The sequence below is a fragment of the Hylobates moloch genome, unplaced genomic scaffold (assembly GCF_009828535.3).
Source record: "Hylobates moloch isolate HMO894 unplaced genomic scaffold, HMol_V3 SCAFFOLD_11, whole genome shotgun sequence".
Taxonomy (NCBI): Eukaryota; Metazoa; Chordata; class Mammalia; order Primates; family Hylobatidae; genus Hylobates; species Hylobates moloch.
In genome coordinates this window covers 80,468,453-80,481,962 of record NW_026652286.1, presented here as the reverse complement: position 1 = coordinate 80,481,962, position 13,510 = coordinate 80,468,453, and the positions used below count along the sequence as shown (strand labels likewise).

The window sequence follows — 13,510 nt, the reverse complement described above, 5'->3', positions numbered from 1 at the left end:
CCGAGATCGCACCACTACGCTCCAGCCTGAGAGACAGAGTGAGACTCTGTCTCAAACAAAACAAAACAAAAACAAAAGACAAAACAAAACCAATGAAACAAAAACTCAAAAAACTAAAGTGAAGCATGAGAAGTGCTGGAGAGGAGGATCTGGCTTCTTTTTGTTGTACAAAGCCCTGGACCAGAAGTCGGGAGACCTGGGTTCTTGTCCCAGCATTGCCACTACCTTTGGGAAAATTTTGACAAATCACTTACTCTCTGGGTCTCTGTTTCCTCATCTGGAAACTAAAAAGATTGAGCTACAACTGAAAGGGTTGAGTGTTTTTCAAAATGAGGGTTGTTTATTTCTGCTATGCTTTCTGAAGGCTAAAGAAAGCCCCCAAAATACAAAATTAGCCAGCGATGGTGGTGTGCGCCTGTAATCCCAGCTACTTGGGAGGCTGAGGCAGGAGAATCGCTTGAACCCGGGAGGCAGAGATTGTGGTGAGCCAAGATCGTGCCATTGCACCCCAGTCTGGGCAACAAGAGCAAAACTCTGCAAAAAAAAAAAAAGAAAGCCCACAAAATCAAACAAAAAAACAAAAATAAGAGAGGGGAATTGTAAAATCAATTTGGTGAGTAACCACCAGACTTCACAACCAAATGTCAGGGTGTATCATACATCATGATAAATATGTTTCATAGATTTTGTTTGTTTGAGACAGAGCCTTTCTCTGTTGCCCAGGCAGGAGTGCAGTGGCATGATCACAGCTTACTGCAGCCTTGAACTCCTGGGTTCAAGTGCTCTTCCCACCTCAACCTCCCAAGTAGCTGGGACTATAGATGCACGCTGCTGAGCCTGGCTTATTATTATTATTTTTTGTAGAGACAGGGTCTCCCATTGTTGTGCAGTCTTGTCTCAACTCCTGGCTTCAAGCAATTCTCCTGACTCAGCCTCTCAAAGTGCTGGGATTACAGGCATAAGTCACCACGCCTGACCTGTTTCATTAAATTTTTGTTTCATTACTATGTGTATGTGTGAATGTGTGTGTATGTATATAACATGTGTGTGCCATGTCAAGAAATAAAATATATTTATTTTGGATCAAAGTAAACAAATGTCAAAACCCAGTGAGCTAGATGATCTCGAATGCATCTTCTGGTTCTGAGATTCCCTTAAAATGCTTAGAAATTCTCCATGTGCTCTGTGATGGCTGACACTCATTACCTCTTGAGTCTCATCTTCTACCTTCCCTTTAGTGTCTCCTCAATAACCATACTGGCTTCCTTGATGGTCCTCAAGCATCTAGGAAGGCTGCCACCTCCGAGCCTTTGCACTTGCTGTTACCTCTGGAGCAGCTCCTCCTCTTCATCTTTACATGGCTTGCTCCTTTACCTCATTCACCCTGCACTCAGATATCTCCATGAAGCCTTCCCTTCCTACTGCATGTAAAATTCCACCTTCGTGGCTGGACGTGGTGGCTCATGCCTGTGATCCCAGAACTTTGGGAGGCCCAGGTGGGTGGATCATCTAAGGTCAGGAGTTCGAGACCAGCCTGGCCAACATAGTGAAACCCGGTCTATACTGAAATACAAAATTAGCTGGGTGTGGTGGCATGCGCCTATAGTCCCAGCTAATTCAGAGGCTGAGGCAGGAGAATCGCTTGAACCTGAGAGGTGGAGGTTACAGTGAGCCGAGATGGTGTCACTGCATTCCAGCCTGGGCAACAAGAGCAAAACTCACTCTCAAAAAAAAAAAAAAAAATTGGACCTTCATGCCCTTCTATGCTTTATTTTTCTCCTTAGCACTTATCATCATGTAATGTAATATGTATTTTACTTAATAATTTTGTTCACTGTCTGCCTCCACCAAGATGCTGTGAGTTCCATGAGTCTAATTTTTATTTTGGTTTGTTTTATTCACAAATGTATCCATCTGGAATATAGTAGACACTCAATAAATATTTACTGAAAATAAATTTAAAGTATCCGTAAGTTTCCTTCTAGAAGACAAAATCAGGATAACGGACCTTTAAATAAAAAAGATAATAATATTTTATTTCGGACATGAAGATTGAAGATTTTGGATGAGAATTAAAAAAAAAAAATTTATGTTGGGGTGCGGTGGCTTAGGCCTGTAATCCCAGCACTTCAGGAGGCTGAGGCAAGTGGATCATTTGAAGCCAGAAGTTCAAGACTAGCCTGGCCAAAATGACAAAACCGCACCTTTGCTAAAAATACAAAAATTAGCTGGGCCTCGTTGTGTGCACCTGTAGTCCCAGCTACTTGGGAGGCTGAGGCACAAAACTGACTTGAACCCAGAAGGCAGAGTTTGCAGTGAGCCGAGATTGTGCCACTGCACTCCAGCCTGGGTGACAGAGAAAGACTCTGTCCCCGCACCCAAAAAATAAAATAAAATAAAAAAATATAAAAATGTCTGATTTCATCCAGGCACGGTAGCTCATGCCTGTAATAATCCCAGCACTTTGGGAGGCCGAGGTGGGTGGATCACGAGGTCATGAGATCGAGACCAGCCTGACCAACATGGTGAAACCCTGTCTCTACTAAAAATAGAAAAATTAGCTGGGCGTGGTGGCACGCGCCTGTAATCCCAGCTGCGTGGGAGGCTGAGGCAGGAGAATTGCTTGAACCTGGGAAGCGGAGGTTGCAGTGAGCCGAGATCGCGCCACTCCACTCCAGCCTGGTGACGGAGCGAGACTCTGTCTCAAAAAAAAAAAAAAAAAGTCTGAGAGTGAAGAATGGGTGTTATCAGCTACAATTTTGTACACTGTTTATTAACTGAATGTTTTGTAACTTTTTTTCTACCAAGGGTTACTTTTGATAATATATTTGATGTCAGAATTGGATATTTTCCTAGTGGCTCTACCTGAGAATCATGAGCTAGACTATTGAGGGTCCATATAGAGTGATTAATATCCTCACTATCCTTAATCCCTCTATTCTCACAATCCGGGGCTGATTAAACTGGAACCAAAGTTGCGATTTGAACTGATAAGCTAGTTCATCTATCTAATGGGACGGCTTGAGAAGGAAAATTTTCCGGAGTTTATGAATAGAGTGAACTGATATGTAATTTCATACAATTAGATGTCATGTTGGAATATATGTTCATGCCATTCTTTTTCTTTCTCTTTTTCTTTTTTTTTTTTTTTGAGACGGGGTCTCACTCTGCGGCACAGGCTAGAGTGCAGTGGTGAGATCATGGCTCACTGCAGCCTCGACCTCCCCAGGCTCAGGTGATTCTCCCACCTCAGCCTCCTGAGTAGCTGGGACCACAGGTACACACCACCATGCCTGGCTAATTTTTTTGTATTTTTGATACAGACAGGATGTCACCATGTTGCCCAGGCTAGTCTCGAACTCCTGGGCTCAAGTGATCCGCCTGCCTCTGAAACTGGAGGAGTTCCCTTATCCCCTTCACAGGGCATGCGACAGGGATGTGGCTTGCTTCTTCAGTGCTCGGCTGCTCAAACCTCTAGGGGGAGCATGTAGAGCATGCAGGTACTGGGGAGTGTTTTTGGGCTCCGATCCCACAGCAGCATCTAGGGTTAAGTGTTTACAGCTCCTGAAGCCCCAGTGGGCGTGTGTTACAATGTGCTCTTTCAGTTTTGCTGTCTGCAGGTGGCTTGTGTTAAGCAGCTCAATTAGACTCTCTGCCTTATCACAAGGGCTTTCTGTATCCCAGGTTCTTGCCCTAGTGTACTGGAAAAATCGGATCACACGTGGGCTTGGAGGATGGGTGCAAGGTTTTATTGAGTAGGGGAAGTAGCTCTCAGTGAGATGGATGTGGAGCCGGAAGGAGGATGGAGTGGGAAGATGGTCTTCCCCTGGAGTTGCGCCACCTAGCGGCTGGGCTCTCCTCGGACCACCCCTGACCGAATTCCACCTTGTCCTGTTGTTGATGGCCTGCCAGTGTCTGCTGGTGTCTGTTGGTGTGTTCTTCTGCTCCTTTGCTCCTCTCGACATCCAGCCCCTCGTGTGTGTGCCTGCTATGGCCTTGGGTTTTTATGGGCACAGGATGAGGGTCATGGTGGGCCAGAGTGGTCTTGGAAAATTCAACATCTGGGCATGAAAACAGGAGTACCTGTTCTCACTTAGGTCTGTAGGCACAGGCCCGAGGGTGCAGCCTTTGCCAGGGACCCCGCCTTTCTCTACCCAGCACTTCCCTGCCCCCTTCCTGTATCACCTCGGCCTCCCAAAGTGCTGGGATTATAGGTGTGAACTACCTTGCCTGGCCATGCCATTCTTAATACTTTAAAATACCACCATTTATGTCTTCACAATTATTTTCTGAATAGGACAGGCTATCAGAAGTGAATCAGAAGGGGTAAAGTGAATCAGAGAAGTAAATTTACACTTTAAAAATGTAATAATAATTTTCTAACTTGTGTAGCCATTATTTTATTTTGTCGTATTTGCAGTGAGGGGCATCTAGGTGGTAGTATTTTCTCTATATACTCCTCTATACTTAAAACATAAGACCCAGGATGGGCATGGTGGGTCAAGCCTGTAATCCCAGCACTTTGAGAGGCCAAGGAGGGAGGACAGCCTGAGACCAACCTGGGCATCATAACAAGACCTTCCCTTAAAAAAAAAAAACAAACCCTATGGCTATTGCGTTAGTGAAGGCCTTTGTCATCTCTCAGTTGAACTAATGGTCAATTTCACTCCCTATCTCCAATCCAGTTGTTACCCCCACAATAGGTGAGTTTGGATGCTTGGCGAGTGATAGCCCAATGACAACAACCAAGGAGGATTTAGCAAGGGGATTTTCTTACTTGCAGCAAGTAAGGAAAACACTGGGGATAGCTCCCAAAGCAGTGCCTCTCCAGGCTGGGGGCTGGGACAGGTTTTACAGGCATAAGGTAAGGAGATGGGATCTGACTGAATCTGGCAATAAGGTGATGCTGGGAGGCATGATCTGACTAGATCCTGCCATAGGGTGACACCAGGGCTTGATCTGATTGGATCCTGCCATATGGTTTCCAATTCTTAATTCATTCCCCGCTCCTTGGTCTGAGCACTTAGGTTCTCCATGTGGTTGCAATGCTTTGTTCATCTGGGCATGCTCAGGTTACAGTGACGTGAGGGTTCATGGCAACTGAAAAACAAACACAACTTTGAACCAGGCCTGGCAGGGTGGCTTACACCTGTAATCCCAGAACTTCGGGAGGTCGAGGCGGGTGGATTCCTTGAGCCCAGGAGTTGGAGACCAGCCTGGGCAACATAGAGAAACCCTGTCTCTACTAAAAATACAATTAACAGAGGATGGTGGCGGGCGCCTGTAATCCCAGCTACTCGGGAGGCTGAGGCAGGAGAATTGCTGGGAGTCAGAGGCTGCAGTGAGCCAAGATTGTGCCATTGCACTCTAGCCTGAACAAAAAGAAAAAAACACTGCCTAAAAAAAAAAAAAAAAAAAAAGTGGCTGAACCAGATTGGTCTGGTGCAGCTACACAATGAGCTCATATAAACATCCAGGTGTGGCCGGGCACGGTGGCTCACGCCTGTAATTCCAGAACTTTGGGAGGCCGAGGTGGGCGGATCACGAGGTCAGGAGATCGAGACCATCCTGGCTAACACAGTGAAACCCCGTCTCTACTAAAAATACAAAAAATTAGCTGGGTGTGGTGGCGGGCACCTGTAGTCCCAGCTACTCGGGAGGCTGAGGCAGGAGAATGGCGTGAACCCGGGAGGCAGAGCTTGCAGTGAGCCAAGATTGCGCCACTGCACTCCAGTCTGGGCAACAGAGCAAGACTCTGTCTCAAAATAAAAAAAAAAATCCAAACATCCAGGTGTTTAAATGACCTGAACAAATATGGAAAGAGGGAAAAAATATCTTGAATTGACAGAGTTTAAATCTATAATATCTGGAAAAAATGTCTTAAATAGCTAAATGTCTTAAGTAACTATAACCACTTATGTCATCGAGTGGAATGGAGGCTCTAGGTCAAGACGAAGTTTAGTTGTAGAATGATAAAGTTACAGTTCAGTTGCATGCCTGAGGCAGTAGATTGAAGCTATCTTGCTTGCTACAAGAGGAAGAACTGATCCAAATGATAACTGACATGTAATAGTGATTTAAATATATGTACACTCCAATAAACTATGCCCATTCATTCAGACATAACATGCATGTGAATCTCAGAACTTTTGTGAGAACTATATATGAAAATAGTGAATAAAAAATTCTACAGCATAGATATCTGCATTTAAAAAAATATCATCTCTCTGGAATGCTACTTCTAATATCAGCTGTTGTATTCTTATAATGGGATCTATCTGCCTCTGTCACTTCAGAAGTCGTTCAGACTGGCCACATTTTGGCCAATTCTACCTCGTATATATCTTTCAAATCTGTCTCCTTTTTGCCTTCTCCAGTACTGTTGCCCTGATTTTGATCTTTATCCTCTCTTGCTAGAGTTGTTGCAAACTCAGTTCCCCGGTCTTGCCCACTTCCAAAATATCCATCGAAGCACGTGAAGAATCTTTCTAACATATAAATAATCTAATCATTAACTCCTAGCTCAAAATATTTCAACCCTCCCATTCCTTGTATGTACACACATATTGCTTAAAGAATAAAATTGATTAAGATGGTGTAAGAGACGGTTTGGTCACCATTAAACTTTCTTTCATCTTCTACTTGTTAAAATTTGCTCTTACATTATTACACAGTATGTGGCTCCTAAGATGCCATCGTCTATCTTGATACATGCACTTGGCATTCATCAGGATTAGATTAGGCTGTGAGTGACAGAAAAAAACAAAAATAACAGTGGCTTAAACAAGTTGGAAATTTTTTTTCTCTTTCATGTAAAAAGAAGTATAAAGTTGAGCCTGCCAGGACTAATAGAGCAGCTGTCTGTATTGCTAGACTCTGTCTATATTGCTGCTCTGCCGTGTTCTACAAGTGGCTTTTACCTCAAAATTGCTGCTTAAACATCAGCCATCATATCCACATTCAGGCAAGACAGGGAAGGAGGGGATGACGTGCACATCATCTTAGTGATTCTTAGTGAATCTCAGGACTTTTATAAAAACTCTTAAAGAAGGGAATCTCTCTTGTGTTTGGATCTAGGGTTGTAAGGCTAATGAATGCAACCTCCTTGGCATGGTGGGAAGAAAGCCTGCCTGAGAATGGAACCAACCTAGAGGAAGCAGTGCTTTTTTTTTTTTTGAGATAGAGTCTCGCTCTGTCACCCAGGCTGGAGTGCAGTGGTGTGATCTCTGCTCACTGCAAGCTCCGCCTCCCGGGTTCACGCCATTCTCCTGCCTCAGCCTCCCGAGTAGCTGGGACTACAGGTGCCTGCCACCACGCCCAGCTAATTTTTTGTATTTTTAGTAGAGACGGGGTTTCACCGTGTTAGCCAGGATGGTCTTGATCTCCTGACCTCGTGATCTACCCGTCTCGGCCTCCCAGACTGCTGGGATTACAGGCGTGAGCCACCGCACCCAGCCCAATGCTCTTAAACCCAGGAAAAAAACTGGGTTCTTGTGACATCATTTCATGCCCTGCATCAAACTATAGCCAAAGCAAAAATTACTGTTGGATTTTTAAAATTACATGAGTGATTATAAATTGAAGCCTTGACACAGAAAGGCAAATATCACATGTTCTCACTTATTTGTGGGATCTAAAAATCAAAACAATTGAAGTCATGCAGATAGAGAATAGAAGGATGGTTACCAGAGGCTGGAAGGGTAGTAAGGGGGCAGCGATGGTGGGGAGGTGGAGATGGTTAATGGAAACCAAAAAAAATAGTTAGTGGCCTGGTGTGGTGACTCACACCTGTAATCCCAGCACTTTGGGAGGCCAAGGTGGACAGATCACTTGAGGTCAGGAGTTCAAGACCAACCTGGCCAATATGGTGAAACTCTGTCTATACTAAAAACACAAAAATTAACCGGGCGTGGCGGCGCATGCCTATAGTCCCAGCTACTTGGGAGGCTGAGGCAGGAGAATCGCTTGAACTCAGGAGGCAGAGGTTGCAGTGAGCAGAGATCATGCCACTGAACTCCAGCCTGGGCGACAGAGCAAGATTCCATCTCCAAAACAAAACAAAACAAAAAAAGAGAAAGAAAAAAATAGTAAGAAAGAATGAATAAGACCAGTATTGGACAACACAACATAAGGACTATAGTCAATAACAATTTAATTGTACATTTAAAAATAACTAAAAGATCTGGGCGCGGTGGCTCACACCTGTAATTCCAGCACTTTGGGAGGCCGAAGCGGGTGGATCACCTAGGGTTGGAAGTTCGAGACCAGTCTGACCAACATGGAGAAACCCTGTCTCTACTAAAAATACAAAATTAGCTGGGCTTGGTGGTGCATGCCTGTAATCTCAGCTACTTGTGAGACTGAGGCATGAGAATTGCTTGAACACGGGAGGCGGAGGTTGCGGTGAGCAGAGATCGTGCCATTGCACTCCAGCCTGGGCAACAACAGTGAAACTCCGTCTCAAAAAAAAAAAAAAAAAAAAACTAAAAGAGTATAATTGGATTGTTTATAACACAAAGGATAAACGCTTGAGGGGATGGTTGGATACTCAATTTTCCATAATGTGATTATTATGCACTGTATGCCTATACCAAAATATCTGATGTACCCTATAAACATATACACCTACTATGTACCCACAAAAATTAAAAATAAAAAAATAATTTTTAGAATATGAAAAAAATAAGGCTGGGCACTATGGCTCACACCTTTAATTCTAGCACTTTGGGAGGCTGAGGTGGGCAGATTGCTTGAGTCCAGGAATTCAAGACCAGCCTGGCCAACATAGCAAAACTCCGTCTCTACAAAATATATAAAAATTAGCTGGGAGTGATGGTGTGTGCCTATAGTCCCAGCTACTCAGGAGGCTGAGGTGGGAGGATTGTCTAGAGCCCAGGAGGTTGTGGCTGCAGTGAGCTGTGATCACACCACTGCACTCTAGCCTGGGTGACACAGAGAGACCCTATCTTAAAAAAAAAAAAAAAGCTGAAAAAAAATATAGGCATTAGTACCTAAGGTGGATAAGGAAGGAAGTGGGCCAGGCATGGTGGCTCATGCCTGTAATCCCAGCAATTTGGGAGGCTGAGGTAGGCGGATCACCTGAGGTCGGGAGTTCAAGACCAGCCTGACCAAAATGGAGAAACCCAGTCTCTACTAAAAATACAAAATTAGCTGGGTGTGGTGGCAGGTGCCTGTAATCCCAGCTACTCCGGAGGCTGAGGCAGGAGAATTGCTTGAACCTGGGAGGTTGAGGTTGTAGTGAGCCGAGATTGAGCCATTGCACTCCAGCCTGGGCAATGAGAGCGAAACTCCATCTAAAAAAAATAAAAGGAAGGAAGTGAAGATAGGAAAAAAGTGGTAGTGTCAATGTGTCAATGGATTGGCACACTTTGAGACTGAGTTGTGGCATTGCACTACTTGAGCAAAGGAACTGGATGGACAGTAAGGAGTTTGAGATCTTAGATTTGTGATTTTGGAAGTAGTACCATTTCTGGTGATGACAATTCCAGGATGTCACTCTAGAAAGTGAGTACCTCAGGTGGTGTAGATGAAAAATGTCTATGAAGATGAGGGCATCAAGGAACTGAGAGGCCAGTGAGTTTTATAGTTTCATGTAAATGCCCTTCAGTGTAGATCGATGGCGTCATGTCTGAGCATAATTCAGCAAGAATAGATGATAAGAGGCTGGGGCCTAGCTAGCTCTCTTCTGGTTTGGTCTTTCCTAGGGATCGATCTTGACATACACTAGGGGTATATAGACCACTCAGTCAAACTTCCATAAATACTATTTGTCCTACTGTGGACGAGGATTGTGAGTTCAATGTTATTCTCAATGCCAGGCACCTGGAGTATAACCCCAGCACTCAAAAAGGTAGGGTCCTAAATTTTAATTTTTAGAGGTAAGGTCCTAAATTTTTATTTTTATGTATTTATGTATTTATTTTATTTTTTATTTTTTGATGTGTAAAAAGGCTTTATTTGCAGGGGAGCAGGAATTTAATCAAAGAGGCCAGATCCCATGTCATCATCTGACTCTTCAGACTCCTTCTTCTCATCTTTCTTCTCTTCTGCTGCGGCAGGGGCGGAACCAGCAGCACGGGCTGCAGAGCCTGGGGCAGCAGAGAAGGCCACAGCCCCACCGGCAGGTACACTGGCAAGCTTGGCAATACCCTGGGCAATGACGTCTTCAATGTTTTTTCCGTTCAGCTCACTGATAACCTTGTTGAGCCGGTCGTCGTCCGCCTCGATGCCCACGCTGTTCAAGATCTTCTTGATGTCCTTGGCGCTGGGGGAGGAGTTACCCCCGAGGGCAGCCAGCAGGTAGGAGGCGACGTAGCGCATCGCGGCGGCGTCTGAGGCGGTGGCGGCGAAGCCTCACGCGTGCGACCTCGGTGGCGTCAGCGAGGAAAAGCTATTTATTTATTTTTGAGAAGGAGCCTCAGTCTCATCACCCAGGCTGGAGTGCAGTGGCACAATCTTGGCTCACTACAACCTCCACTTCCTAGGCTCAAGCGATTCTCATGCTTCAGCCTCCCAAGTAGCTGGGATTACAGGCGCCCGCCACCACACCCAGCTAATTTTTGTCTTTTTAGTAGACACGGGGTTTCTCCATGTTGGCCAGGCTGGTCTCAAACTCCCAACCTCAAGTGATCCACCCTCCTTGGCCTCCCAAAGTGTTGGGATTACAGGAGGGAGCCACTGCGACTGGCAGGATCCTAAATTTTAACAGTAAGCTGGGCTGGAGAGAGGATTGACAACCTCATTTGAAGGTTGGCTTGGAAGGGCATAAAGGCAGGCAAAGGAAGCACCCTTGGGCAGGGCCTAGCCCCTCCTCAGGAGGTAGTTTGGGATTCACTACAGCACACAGAGGACATAGACCTCAAAGTTTTATATAGTGGAGGATGACTTCCGTAACTTAACCTGAGAAAATTTTAAATCAGGTAAAACCAAATGCCTGTGTCCATCCACTCAACATGAAAATACATGTAGGGCTGGGTGAGGTGGCTCACACCTGTAATCCCAACACTTTGGGAGGCTGAGGCAGGCAGATCACCTGAGGTCAGGAATTCGAGACCATTCTGGTCAACATGGTAAAACCCCATCTCTGCTTAAAATACAAAAATTAGCCAGGCATGATGGCACATGCCTGTAATCCCAGCTACTAGGGAGGCTGAGGCAGGAGAATTGCTTGAACCTGGGAGGCAGAGATTGCAGTGAGCTGAGATCGTGCCACTGCACTCCGGCCTGGGCGATTGAAGGAGATTCCATCTCAAAAAAAAAAAAAAAAGAAAAGAAAGAAAAAAAAAAGGAAAATATATGTAGGTAACTCAGTGAATTCACTTGCATAATAGATAAGCAAGTTAAACTTTGGTGTCTGTCCTTCAAAGGTAAGAATTTATTTTTAGAACAATTAACTTTTTTTTTTTTGAGACGGAGTCTCGCTCTGTCCCCCAGGCTGGAGTGCAGTGGCGCGATCTCGGCTCACTGCAAGCTCCGCCTCCCGGGTTCATGGCGTTCTCCTGCCTCAGCCTCTCCGAGTAGCTGGGACTACAGGCGCCCACAACCACGCCCGGCTAATTTTTTGTATTTTTAGTAGAGACGGGGTTTCACCGTGGTCTTGATCTCCTGACCTCGTGATCCGCCCGCCTCGGCCTCCCAAAGTGCTGGGATTACAAACGTGAGCCACCGCACCCGGCCAACAATTAACTTTTTGTTTGTCTGTTTGTTTGTTTGTTTGACACAGAGTCTCTCACTCTGTTCCCCAGGCTGGAGTGCAGTGGCATGATCTCAGCTCGCTGCAGCCTCCGCCTCCCAGGTTCAACCGATTCTCCTGCCTCAGCCTCCCGAGTAGCTGGGGTTACAGGCATGTGCCATCACGCCTGGCTAATTTTAGTACTTTTAGTAAAGACGGGATTTCACCATGTTGGTCAGGCTGGTCTTGAACTCCTGACCTCAAGTGATCCACCTGCCTTGGCCTCCCAAAGTGCTGGGATTAGAGGTGTGAGCCACCACACCCTGCCCAATTGACTTTTTAGATGCATTTCTTGTCTGAAAATAGAGAGCAGATCAGTGATGGCAGAAACACTAATAGTGATTCACATTTGAGATGACGGTTGTTTTTTGTTGGTTTGGTTTTGTTTTGCGTTGTGTCTAGGGGTCTGTAATCTATTCAATTATAAGGAGTATCATGTCATTAAGGTGCAAATTAAAAAATAGTGGGGACAGGCCGGGTGCGGTGGCTCACGCTTGTAATCCCAGCACTTTGGGAGGCCGAGGTGGGTGGATCACGAGGTCAGGAGATCGAGACCACGGTGAAACCCCATCTCTACTAAAAATACAAAAAATTAGCCGGGCATGGTGGTGGGCGCCTGTAGTCCCAGCTACTCGGAGAGGCTGAGGCGGGAGAATGGCGTGAACCCGGGAGGCGGAGCTTGCAGTGAGCCGAGATCGCGCCACTGCACTCCAGCCTGGGTGAGAGAGCGAGACTCCGTCTCAAAAAAAAAAAATAAATAAATAAAATAAAATAAAATAAAAAATAAAAAATAGTGGGGACAAAACGTAGTGTGTTTACCTCACTGAAAATTGCTACCTAATTTGTCAAAAGATGCTCTCTACCTATCAGAAGGTTATTCACAAATAAAAATATATAAATGGCCATTAAGCACTAAAAAAATGCCCAGCCTCACTAGTCATCAAATAGAGGCAAATTAAATAAATGACATGCAATTTTTACCTATCAAATGGACAGTTTTGCTGAGGGCGACTAACTTGATGATTGATCACTCTAATTTTTCCTTACCTCATGTTTCCCACCACTGAAAATTAAATGACTTAAAGGTTAGAGTATAAATCATCACAGTGAATTTCAGGATCATTAAAGAAAGCCATTTTGTTTGAATTTCGGAACTGTGAAAGTTTTGAAATTTTCCTCTGGTCCCAAACCTAAAACACTCAGAAATTTTTACTTTACAAAGATGCTAAAAAATCAATATTGTTGAGGGAGAGGAAAGAGAAAGAATTGGCTCTCTTCCAATTCTAAGCCTTCTCAGACACCAGTTATTTCTGATTGGAAGTCTACCAAAGAGTGTTTGGGATCTATTCACCTTAGCAGAGCTAAATGCTTGGACTCTGATTATTCGTTAAGAAATGGCTTAGCTCTTACTACATTTTCTGTCAAGCAACATTTCATTAGTAATAGGCAGCCTGAATGTAGCCTTCGTTCTTCAATAATGCATCCATGGAGTTACCGAGAAAGAATGCCATCTATTTTTATTAAAAAACATACAGACCCTGTATATTATAAAAGAGTCACTATTATAGTCCTCCCGAGAGTTTAATATATTGAACTGTATTTCCCTAACATCCTAAAGATCTCAAAATGGAGAAGAAAAAAGGTTTTTTGTTTTTCCAAACCACTTGCTTTCTTCAGATCTCTTCAAATGATGGTATTTGGCCACTAGTTCTTTGAAGTCTTGTGTGGTCATCCTTGCAGCTAGCTCCTCTTGTCCTC

The 13,510-nt window shown here is 44.7% G+C and overlaps 1 protein-coding gene across 1 annotated transcript; it reads right to left on the bottom strand.

Moving 5' to 3' along the window:
- Positions 1-9,968: 9,968 nt before the first annotated feature.
- Positions 9,969-10,391, bottom strand: LOC116476893 (large ribosomal subunit protein P2-like). Its single transcript, XM_032761610.2, has one exon. It carries the CDS (start codon positions 10,339-10,341, stop codon positions 9,997-9,999), a length of 345 nt encoding a protein of 114 aa, XP_032617501.1. The 5' UTR covers positions 10,342-10,391; the 3' UTR covers positions 9,969-9,996.
- Positions 10,392-13,510: the final 3,119 nt, after the last annotated feature.

Bases quoted from the DNA above. Each gene is read 5' to 3' on its own strand.
- LOC116476893 (XM_032761610.2), bottom strand. From the start codon at position 10,341: ATGCGCTACGTCGCCTCCTACCTGCTGGCTGCCCTCGGGGGTAACTCC.